The 12,207-nt window shown below is 36.4% G+C and overlaps 2 protein-coding genes across 2 annotated transcripts; one reads left to right on the top strand and one right to left on the bottom strand.

Moving 5' to 3' along the window:
* The first annotated feature begins 288 nt into the window (after positions 1-288).
* LOC116133127 lies at positions 289-2,221 on the top strand. The gene has a single exon (XM_031418808.1). It carries the CDS (start codon positions 567-569, stop codon positions 1,926-1,928), a length of 1,362 nt encoding a protein of 453 aa, XP_031274668.1. The 5' UTR covers positions 289-566; the 3' UTR covers positions 1,929-2,221.
* A 2,029-nt stretch (positions 2,222-4,250) lies between these two features.
* Positions 4,251-7,087, bottom strand: LOC116133124 (cationic amino acid transporter 6, chloroplastic-like). Its single transcript, XM_031418803.1, has 5 exons — positions 6,658-7,087; positions 6,189-6,411; positions 5,458-5,788; positions 5,110-5,338; positions 4,251-5,017 (listed from the first exon to the last, which is right to left on the bottom strand). The coding sequence occupies exons 1-5, from the start codon at positions 7,049-7,051 to the stop codon at positions 4,467-4,469; spliced, it is 1,728 nt and encodes a 575-aa protein (XP_031274663.1). The 5' UTR covers positions 7,052-7,087; the 3' UTR covers positions 4,251-4,466.
* Positions 7,088-12,207: the final 5,120 nt, after the last annotated feature.

The raw sequence follows: 12,207 nt of genomic DNA, 5'->3' as shown, positions 1-12,207 counted from the left end.
ACTTATCTGGTTGTTAACTTCAAATTCTTGGAAGATTAATTGAGGTACCTGTAAACTGACTCGAACACCCTGAATACTAAAAAAAAAAATAGTTAAATTCAATTAAAACACCTGTTTGTTCTAACCATTAATATATATTTCTAATATTAATAAATTAATGAAAATGGTTATGATGGGCTCAAGTATCTAAGTCTGAGCCCATTATTAGGGGGTCATAGCCCATTAGAGCGAAAAAGTAATTGGATCAAACAAAAGTAGGAAATGCAGGTTCACTCGGCAGCGGGCACAGCTGAGCCTGAAACCACGCACTCATCCTATTCAAAATTCCAAAAGCCAAAGCGTACGGAAGAAACGGGAGTGGGCTGAGGGTGAGTGGATATTGTGATAGTGGTTGGCGACGATCGTGGCGGAGTAGTTGATTACCTGTGTGTGCGCACTTCACACTCCACCCCCCCTGCGCACTTTAGCATCTCCCTCCGTTAATCCTTACATTATGACCACCTCTCCTCTCCTCACTTACGCCCCATTCTTCTTATTCTTCTTCTATTACTTTCATCATCATCATTATGTCAACTCCTGCTACACCCACCGCCACTCGTCGGGTCCCACCGCCCTGCTGGACCCATGATGAAACCCTAGCCCTCATCAACGCTTACTCTACCCGATGGCTCTCACTCAACCGCGGCAACCTCCGTACCTCCGATTGGGTCGCCGTCTCCTCTGACGTTTCCGCTGCTAATCTCGCTGCGCCCAAGTCCTCCATTCAGTGCCGCCACAAGATCGAGAAGTTACGCAAACGCTACCGTTCTGAGAAACAGCGCTCCCTCGCGGCTCCAGGTCGCTTCGTTTCTTCTTGGGACCTTTTTCCTTTGTTGGATTCTATGAATTTTGCCTCATCCTCAACCGCTGTATTTAATAACCGAGATCGTGATATTTTCGATCAGAAGATTGCCGATGGTGATGGGTTTCGCTTAAAAACTGTGAATGAGAAGAAGTCGATGAGCAAATATGGGAAAATGGACGATGATTTGAATCAAGGTTTGGGTTTTAATCGTGATTTAGAACGTGGGTTTTTAAGGAATTATGGAAAGATTGATTTTGAGGATGATGAGTTTGGAGGTGGAATTGGTTTAAAAATTTTAAGTGATGGTAATTTGGTTAATTTAGAGTCTAGGGCAAAGGATTACGTAGAGACTATTGGTGATTTGAGGTCCAATATTGGTTTTGATCGTGATTATGCAGTTGGGTTTGGTGTGAAAATGCAAGGTGATAGGAATTTTGTGGCTCATAGATTGAAAAGTTATAGGAAGATTGATGATTACAACATTGATGGGTTTCCTGTTGAAACCCTAGGTGATAGGATTTTGGTGCCACCGTCAGGGTTTAAGCCAAAAAATTATAGCAAGATTGATGGTAATTTTAACATTAATTCCTGTTCTGATCATGATGCTGATTATGTGGCTGGTAATGGAAGTGAGTATTATGCTAAAACCTTTCACGATGGGGATTTTGTGCCCTTGGGAAGCAGGTTGAAGAGTTATGGTAGTGTTGATAGGAATTTGAATTCCAGTGTCGGCTTTCATGGTGTAAATGAGTATGTCTCTTCCTCAAGAATGAAGTTTGGGAAGAAGAACGGAAGTGGTGGGGTTAAGAGAGGTTTAGATCCATTTGAGGAGTTGGTTTCGTCAATTACTCTTTTGACTGAAAGGTTTCTGAAGATGGAGAAGATGAAGATGGACATGGCTAGGGAGACTCAGAAATTACGGATGGAGACGGAGAGGAAACAAAACCAGATGATGCTTGAGTCACAGCAATATATTTTGGATGCTTTTTTTACAGGGTTGTCGGAAAACAAGAAGAAGAGGAAGGTGAAAGTGAAGGTAGAGGTAGTGTCACCTAACAGAATGGGGGATGGAGATGAGGTGTAAATGGGATGATGCTTGAATCATAACATTGGATTGTGGATAAGGAGGTTAGCTGATGCAATGAAGTAGCATTTTTTGTTCTTTTTTCAAATTTTCCTTGAAGAAGGGACACTTTGAATGGCGTTCCTTTGTCATCACATTAAGTTTTGGGATATGGTCCTATTTTCTGAAGGTGGGTGACAAATAGTTTGACCCGTAAGTTTTGACCTTTGTCCTGGCTATTTAATCTGAGTTTGTCAAATCCTACTTTCCTTCCTTCTTTTTAGACTAGTAGGATGTTAAAAAAAAAAAAAAAACTGATAAAATGAAGTGCATTTTCTTATGAATTTCATGTGTTTGTGTATATTACTTTTACCTTGCAATAGCATTCCTAAAGAATCATATGGAAGTTTTTGTGTTGGACATTGGTTTTAACTTAATGGTATAAATCCTTATTTGGACTGTGGAGTCATCACCTTTTATCTATGTACTAATTTCATTTTCTGTTGCCCTTTGTTAAAGTGTGGTATTTGCCATGAATTTTATTGACAATGTAGTTTGTATATAGCCAACCATGGGATTGAATACCACTTCTATTCTGAAATTAGAGTATTCCTTCAAACCAACATGGGTTTGTCACTTTTGATTGATTCTGGACCAGATTTGCGTTTGAAATTTGGTCAGTTCTATGTAGTTTTTGCTTAGCGAAGACAGTGACCTGCAGAAGTCCCAAATGCATGGCACCAGTCGGAAACTGCACTTAACCCCGAGGCAATTTGAGTTACATGTTTTATATGGCTCTGAGTTTTTAATTGTGTCCTAATGTGTTTATATACAGCTTTTCACCCTTAAATTTCTTTCATCTTTATGAAATTAGATCAACTTATTTATTAACAGTGATGATGAACCAAAATCAGAGGGTCTTCATTCTCCTAATATGAACGACTTTTCGTGAAGGGTACCATTTTTTCTTTTGTAGTATGTATACCAACTTAAATTTCCTCCTCAAATTTAGGGTTTGTCAAGGCACAACTTGTTGATGTTCATGTCTTGTATATCCTTCCTTTATGGATGTTTTCATAACTATTTTTGGGTGACATGAATTGACGCCAGTATGTCTAAAGATATTTTTTCGGAACTATAGCTATTGCAATTGCAGAAGTTATAACAATTCAGTAAGTTCTCTTAGACGTTATTGTAGTAGGAATCCATTTGTAAATAGCCTAGATTGTTAGGGCGAATTGAAGATAGTGTGGATAAACGTACGGGTTTAAGTTTGATTTCCTATCTAAACATGTGCGATTTAAGTGGGGGCCGTGGCAATGGGTTATTGCATTAGTCCTATTTGAAGATTAGTCGAGATGTACATAAGTTGACTCAAATACTTTGGTTAAAAAAAAAAAAAGTGATTTAAGTATGGATTTATTATTTTTGTAAGCCATTTCAAAATTTCACATTATGAGTTGTACTCCATCATCCTCTGCTAAAATGGTTTGTTGATAAAATCAGATTAGTGTTTGAAGTTTTGAACACAAGGACAGGCAGCAATCAAAGGTAAATGGGCATTAAATGGGGCACTCAGGTAAAGCAGATAACAGTTACACTGTTATTTTTGAGAAGTGGGGAAGAAAAATGAAAATAAAAAGTAAAAAAGAAATGTGAACGCAGCGTAAAAGATAGAAAATGCACATAAAATAGAGGGCCACTGATATGAAACAAACAATAAAAGGTAGGGTAGATGTGGAGTATGGTTTTGAACAGTGGCAGCAGCCAAGTACAACGTAATCTGATCCCACTAAAGGATTATTCAAGTCAATAATAGTATAACCCACTAACCTGATTCTTTTTTTAAATTTAATTAAAAAGGTCTGGCAATATGCTAAAAATTAAACAGGGAAGCCCATCTCGATATGGTTTTATTCTCCTGCTTAGATTGAATTAGCTACACTGTGGATATTGTTTAAATAATTTCACAACCGACAAGGTCAATGCCAATATTTTCCTCTCTAGCTAATGCTCAACTACGAAGAAATTTCCGGGCCATCTCCTTAAAAGGTTTTTGGTTCTAATCAATTGGGTAATCATACCTCCTTTATATAAGGGCAATCTCCTCTCTCTTTCTCTCAAAGATGACGATGGCAATTTCGAATGAGCTAGTAAATGACAAAATTGAGAATGTTAGCCTACAGTCTCCCAACAGGTTCAATATTGTATCCATCATTACATGATCATCTTTACGACTCCTTAAAAAAAGAGAATATTCTTGACATTTTGCTCCTTAACATGACAGATGGGAGAAAAGAAAAAGTGTCACTAAACAAAGATCAAAGACAAACTCTCTTTCTCTCTCAAATGCTTAATCTTTCATTTACTTCAGCCACACTTACATTTTATCCAGTTATTTGTGTCTCTATTTGATGGGAATCCCTTTTTGCTTACTAGGTATTCCATGGAAATTTACATTATAACAACCAACAACTAATCAGATCGAGATTACAAAAGAAAAATAAAGTAGATAGAAAGATGAAAAAAAAAAAAAAAAAGCATACAGTCGACACTTAATTAAAGCACTTGAATGTCTAGCTTAGTTTGTTGGATTGATGGGATTCGAGCTTCTTCAACACCCATTTTCATCTCTTCAGCTTCGTAAGTTGAGTGAACACCATAAAGCACATAAAACAAAGATATCAAACAAGCCCACACGGCAAATCTTTGGTAGGAAAGGATCTTAAGCGAGGTCATGAGGAAGACATTAAGGAAAATGGATATAACAGCTGGATATGGCATGAGTGGCACTGACCATTCTCCAGGATGGCTCAGACAGGGTACAGTGTAGTGGAAGAAGACTGTGATTATTACCATTAACCCACCAAACAGTGGCAAACCCCACCAATGTTGCCCAAATTTCAATGACATGGAGAAACCAAAAGCACTGAATGAGAGAATGAAGAGGAACAAGAGTGTGTGAGACGGGGGATTGTTGCTAATGATCACGTATCGACGGTAAATGAGAGCATTGGCAACTAGGTAGAACACCATGAGCGTGCTGATGGAGATCAAATCTAGCACAATTTGGAGGTCTGTGAAGAGTGAAATTGATGCTGTGCAAAGCCCTACGCAAGCATGGAAACAATATTTTAATATTATAGTGATAATAGTGGATGGATAAGATTAAAATTAATTTAGAAAAGATAGATAGACATACCCAAGAAGAGAGTGGCGTTGAATGGGGTTCCTGTGGAAGGATGCACCTTGGCCAACCACGAAGGCACTAGATGGGCCCTTCCAATAACACAAAGGTACCTGGCTTGGCCTAACATGGCAACCAAGAGAGAAGCAACAATTCCCAAGCTTGCTCCGGCCCCAACCACATTGCTCGCCCACTCCCAACCAATCTTTTGGAAAGCGATTGAAAATGATGCTGTTTTTATTATCTATATAATCATTTCAAGAATGATCACTAATTATTAGGAGTACTTGTAATTGCGGCAGGACTTTGGAAACAGTACATATTATGTTTTGGGTTTATTTGATCAAATTAAGATTTACTGACCTGGTTGTAAGGCACCATGACGCACAAAGATAAGGCCATGAGGCAATATAGAAGGGAAACAGTGAGAACAGAACCCAGAATGCCTACCGGTAGGCTTTTAGAAGGGTTTTGGATTTCTTCTGCCATGGTTGAAACTGAGTCATACCCGATATAGCTGAAGTAAACTATGGCTGCTCCATCAACAACGCCTTTAGCTCCAAAAGGAGCTAGCCCTCCTGGCTTTACCAAGTTTTCAGAACTCCCATTCCAAAAACCGGCAATTATGATGAATCCGAAGAAAATCACATGGAACACTGTCATAATAAGGTTCAGCAACGAGCTTTCCTTCGTACTGCAGTCCCAAAAACCATTCAAACTTCAATCACTTTCAAAACAACTTAAACAGTAAAGACCACAGAAAATAAAATAAGAAATAAAACCAATATGGTCTGTGAATACGGATTGTTAGAAAGATACATATAAAACAACAACAATATATTATTTACACTAATCGCAAAAATAATATATATTAAATCTATCATGAGGAAAAATCCAGTGATAGTAAACACTCAAAATCCAACATCAAGCTCCATTTCTCCAAAGCAATTAATAAACATAACTAAGCCAAATGGCCACTTGCCCTTTGTCAAAGATAGTTGAGTTACAGAAATCTGTCTGCACTCAATTTTTTTTTTTTTTTTTTTTTTTAAATACTAAATGGTGAACAAGGAAAAGGTAGTAAGAGATCAAACCTGTGGCACAGACAGAGAGTGAGAAGAAGAATAAGTGCGACAGCCGGTAAATCCAACATATTGTAACCCTTTACTAGTCCATCCACTTCTATTCTCCATGAGTTTGAATGATTTTCTCCAACAGCTTGGCAAAAATAGTCCGTAAAACTTCTAGCCACCGCAGCGTTTGACAATACATACTCCATCAGAATGTTTGCCCCGGCAAAATACCCAGCAAACTCTCCTATAAAATTCCAATATTTATAACCGCTGTAAGAAAATATAGATTGAAAGAAGAAAGATAAGAAAATATAATTTTTATATCTAAAGTCATTTAAGTTTGGTCATGTTCTTTTAAGGATTTGAGATTTAGCTCTGATAAGAATGCTGATAAATTAATTTAACAACAACGCATCAATTTGTATGAAGAGGTGATGATCATTTTTTATGGAAGGAGAAAGGCAAAAGTTAATGTTGTAACCGTCCGTACCAAAGGTCACTCGTAGATAACTGAAGGCGCCTCCGGCAACAGGAATTTGTACAGAAAATTCAGTGTAACACAAGGAGGAAAGAAGAGCTGATATTCCGGCAATAATATAAGATATGAAGACAGCAGGGCCGGAGATTTCAAGTGCCACAGGGCCAGTGGTGACAAAAACACCAACACCGAGCATGCCACCAACGCCAAGAGCCACTAAATCATACCACGTGAGTTTCCTTTTCATGTCTGCACCAGACCTTAACCTCACTTGATTTAGCTCTTGGTCTGGTGTCCATGTGGCTAGCATTCTCTTCCTGAGCCTGTGAGGGGTTTGGGAAAGAGATTGGAGATAGTTTGAGGAGAAATTAGTGTTGTTGACTGAAGATTGATGAATGTTTTCCATGTTTGAGAAAGACGAAATGAAATGAAGGTTTTGTTGTTGTTGGCTTTCCGTGCGAAGGTTGAGGAGAAGAGAGGGGTTTAAATATGCATTTTGGAGAGTCTATATTGCTAGATTCTTTTCCTAAAGGTCATGGAGAACCCCAAATAAGTGTCTCTATCTTTATTGAAAGTACCTAGTTGTCCTTGTAACGACAGTAAAATGACATTGAAACCCTTTTCTCTATCACTCGTACACAGCTTTTTAGGACCCCAAGACCCAAAGAGGTTTCTGTTGTGAAGCATGCAAAAGGAAAAAAGTAGAAAAAAAGGCCCAACCATTTTGAAATGAGCTTAATTGTAAGAGGAATCACTCAGTGAGGAAGGAGTTTGACCTGATCTTTTGGAATTTTCTCATCTTAAACTTTGAAAAGATGTGACAAGCATCCATACTTTGTTAAAGCTAACTTAAAGATTTCTTCACTAAAACTCAAGAATAATTAGACTTGATTCTTCCACAGTTGTAGCACAAAGAGTTGCTACATATGAACAGTTTGGATCATAACACATGAAAGTCTAAAATGGATTCATTTTAAGTTTGATCATCTTGTTTCCCTCTATGGAATCGTATACTGCATTTTCTTCTTTTATATAAATATAAGTTCCACCTGAACTTGGTACCACATCAGGGTTATCAAATTGATTTAATAAAAGTGAATTAAAAATGTTAAATGAAAATATCTCAATTATATACTTATCTATACTTATGCAGGTGTTGACATGTTATTGAAGGCATAGATGTGAGAGGTTAGCTTGTTGTATAATACTTGTTTAATTTATGTTAGATTTGTGTGAAAGTGAAGCATTCACTTCCATGGAATTAGGCTTTTATGTTATTCCAAAGTTTCTTATCAATCAACAGGAGTTAAATTTTAGTGGTATCAGTTTTCACCGGCCTAATGTAGAAAGTAAGTTGATGATTCAGTGGTTATCCTAAATTCTAAGTGTGGTAAGCAGATGATTTTGACAATGCCGTCCAGAATAAATTCAATCAGTTGGGTGATGCAATTGGCAATTAGTATTCCAAACATCTGGAATATATATATATATATATATCACTAACTAACCAACAATATCTCTTAATTAAGTTAAACAAAATTTGGGTTGCTTTACATGATTAATGTGCCAATTATCAGTCTAGTAACCTAGCCATATATATACCTAGCCCATACTCTCATAGGTATATGCCTTGCCGTTTATATATATCCCCAAATCTGAAATATAACCCTATCTCTATTTCACAAAACTTTTCAATAAAGCAATGCTTCTTATCTTGAAAAAGTTAGAATTTTTACTTCATTACATCCAATAGAAAGGATCCCGAAACATCTCTATGTAACTTTCATTGAAGAAAATGGAGGAGAATCAGTTGTGGCGGTTAATTTGTTATATGTTAAAAGTAGTACTAGAATATTATGTGTAGAAACACAAGTGGAGAGTTGGTGTTTTGTCTTTACCACAAAACAAGCTTATCTTTTTGCCCTATCTTTCTTTTATTTCTCTTCTTATTTAGCATCAATATATCAAGTCAAAAGCCACTCTCTTTGGTATGAATCAAATCCAATAATATTCTAGCTAACCTTATAGCTAGATGAAACAAAAAGATACACACTAACCATCGTCAACACCAAGTCTCGTTAGTAAATGTATATATAGGGCCCATGGATCATTTTCTCCTCTGAGATTTATATGGAATCGATTATTCAAGAATATTAGCAGGTTAAGACTGAGTGGTTCTTGATCTTTTACATGTATATGTGGCCATGGAAGACTCTGGTTTTGCTTGGATTAATAAGAGTACTATTTAGGTGTCAACATCCACTTGGATTTAGACACCACTCTATACATCTTGCTACTTGAGAATTGTGTAGAGTAATGGTTATCTAATCATGATTCCGAAATGAAAGTGGATATTGTTTGCTAGAGATCAAAATAATGGCTAATGGATGATTAGCGCCAACCAGGTTGCTAAAGAACACTGACGAAATCTATGGTTCATCCCTTTGCAAGAATAAATTGCTTCTTATGAGTACAATAAGATTTCTTGGAATTCTTTAAAATCTATTACAACAAAGTACTTATTGTGAACTAGAAGTTGCCTCCAAAGCACATTAATTTGTTCGCATTATCCGCAGCCGAAGACCGAGTCTGAAACAGGTGATGGTCATGATTTAATTGGACAATGCTGCGATTTTTGCGTGTGTTGTCGTTGGACTTAAAATGAACACGATCTAATCAGATAAGAATAATTAAAGTATTAAATAAAGAAGAAAAAAAGACTTTGTTTACTAGTTAATACACCATTGTTTGTCTTACCAATCCCAATTAAGAGCATTATAAGCACATATAGCTGACTTTGTATACAAATAATTTTCAGCACAATCACTTGCTTCTCACCACTGACGTCAGAACCATTACTACTCCAATCAATCTTTTTAAAAGTAAATTAGAATGTTTAACAAATATTTTAAATTTAAACTAAACCTTTTAAATTTCATATATAATAACTCTCTATAGTTATAATGGTGAGACTAAATTAATTTTATTATTATGAAAATATTATAACTTAATGCAGGTGTATTTACATAAATTTTTGTTTTAACTTTGTTATTCTTAGTGCAAGTGATATAAAGATAAAATATGCATGACTGTAATAATTAATTAATGGAGCATGTCAAATATAATGTATAGACATTAATAAAAACAATAGACATAGTTTCAAAAAACTAGCATATGTACCTAGAATTTTTTTGGCTTCAATAAGAAATTGTATGTGTTGGCAAGTTATTATGTACCTGCAAGTTCAAAGATATGATGACAATTTTAAAGCATAAATCATTATCTCAAACAACTTTAGATAAATATTTTTATTTTATCATAAACCTTTAATGTAAGATAACATATTTTTTTTGCAATATATAGATAATTATTACTATGTGAAATTTATTCTTATTTATAATAAGCTCAAGTTGGGATTATAATTTTTTATGACTACATGGAGGTTATTTCTATATAGAGTATCACTATAGAAATGTTTTACTATATATAAGATATGGTTCAAACTATTGTAACAAAAAATTTTGACTTAATTTGAGACATAAATTTACCACCCTCCATCTAAATTTAATCCAATGGTTCAAAGATACTTGAACCAAAAAACATTACATGTTACCCACACTCTATTATTTCCCTAATCTAAAAGAAACTCTCATTTATGATATTGCACTTTCACAACTCAATCAACAAATACTTTCATTCAATCACATAAGCCTGAATTTTGGGAGAAAAAAAAATCAACCGTGGAAGAAAAATTGAACGGTGGTCTTTGAAAGTGTTGTGTGTGATTTTTCCACCAAGCTCGGGGTTCCGCGAAGATGTTGCTCGACCCAGGATCAATCCGACTCCACCAATTGTCCAACCCAACACAAGCTCGTCAACACATAGCTTGACCCAACATAAGTTAGTTGTGAACAACCCGAATGATCATTCAAACAATTCCCAGATATCTTCAGATCCTAAATATTGCGGGAATGACTAAATCAACATCAATCTTTGTACAATCACAACGCCCAATCGCGAGAATATCATAATCGCAGTTCAGATAAATTGTAATCCATTTATTTTCGCTCTTTCCTTTGTACAAGCCTCGTATATAAACCCCCTCAAATGATGAAAAAAGGGTTATGACTTTGACACAGAATTCTCATTGTAAGCTCTCACAGCAAATACAAAAAACAGTAGACGTAGGCTTAAGAGTTTACCTCGCCAAACCACTTTAAAAATTCTTGTTGCCATTTACTTTATTGCATTCAATACTTGACTATTGCTGATTATCTGTAATCACACGCACATCAATTCTGATTCCACCAAAGTCGATTGGAATTCTCTGGTTGCTGTAGATTTCTGTATTAATATTTTGGCACTAGAAGGGGGGCCCACCGCCAACATCACAGCAATTCCTATGAAAAATGCGACAATATACCCAATCCAAGCCCACAATGGCGCACACCAGGTCAAAGACCACCATCGAAAATCTTGAGAATGTGGAGACCACCCATCAGGAGGTACAACAGGACGCTTGTAACAACTGCTGTAAACTACTACAATGCATACATAATAATAATAGAAAATGGGCCCAAAACTTTTTTTTTTTTTTATTATATGTAATAAGTCTTTTATACACAAAGAGCATTATTTACAAAATGCCATTTAAAAAGACAAAAACAGGGGAAACAGTGTAGCTATTGCTCCTCGCTTGCCGACGCCCCTCCAACTGCATCATTACCTAGATCCTGCATCCACAAAGGAAAAATAACGGGGTGAGCACAAAATAATGCTCAGTAAGTAAACCCTCTATCTGTCTATCCCTGTATGTATTTTTCTTAATTCTTTCCTCACACTTTCTGTTGTTTTCTACTAAACGTCATGGCCTCATTTTACCGGAGGTACGGCCGGATGGCGTTCACACAACACCATCTCACTCTTCATGACTGTCGGGTGGAGTTCACACAGTACCAACCTGCTCTTAGTGACTACCGAGTGGGGACACGAAGCACCTACCCGATTTTCGTAACTATCGGGTGGAGACCACAAAGCACCTACCCGTTCCTCATGACTTTCGGGTGATGATCACAAAGCATCAACCCGTTTCTAATAACTATTCGGGTGATGATCACGAAGCATCAACCCATTTCTAATAACTGTCGGGTGATGATCACAAAGTATCAACCCATTTCTAATGCTCTTTTCATTCACTCTACCCTTAGAGTAGCTGCATTCACAAAGTTCTCTACTCATTAAGCAAGTGCATACACAAAGTTTTCTACTCTTTCTTAAATCACTTCTCAATGCACAATGAATGCCTATGGATGGTTCATCTCCACTAATGCACTTATGAAATGCCAACATGCAATGTTGCAAGAATTAAGGTTCACTACTCATACTCAAACCTCTATTAGGCATTTCATCAAACAACTCAAGTGCATAACAAAACTCTACTATAACAATAATTCTATATCTTTCTCTAACCATCCAAAATGGGAGAAAACTCTCTCACATAGCCATAATTCCTGCCATAGAATAGAACTTCCAAAAATGATTTTTCAATATCCTTCAATTCCA

The sequence above is a fragment of the Pistacia vera genome, unplaced genomic scaffold, assembly GCF_008641045.1.
Source record: "Pistacia vera cultivar Batoury unplaced genomic scaffold, PisVer_v2 Contig265, whole genome shotgun sequence".
Classification (NCBI taxonomy): domain Eukaryota; kingdom Viridiplantae; phylum Streptophyta; class Magnoliopsida; order Sapindales; family Anacardiaceae; genus Pistacia; species Pistacia vera.
This window is presented reverse-complemented; position numbering and strand designations above follow the sequence as displayed.

Excerpts from the sequence above, each read along its gene's own strand:
- LOC116133127 (XM_031418808.1), top strand. The coding sequence starts at position 567 with ATGTCAACTCCTGCTACACCCACCGCCACTCGTCGGGTCCCACCGCCC.
- LOC116133124 (XM_031418803.1), bottom strand. The coding sequence starts at position 7,051 with ATGGAAAACATTCATCAATCTTCAGTCAACAACACTAATTTCTCCTCA. Across the intron at positions 5,339-5,457 it reads TCATGGTGCCTTACAACCAG|ATAATAAAAACAGCATCATT; the intron begins GTCAGTAAATCT and ends ATGATTATATAG. Across the intron at positions 5,018-5,109 it reads CAACGCCACTCTCTTCTTGG|GGCTTTGCACAGCATCAATT; the intron begins GTATGTCTATCT and ends ATGCTTGCGTAG.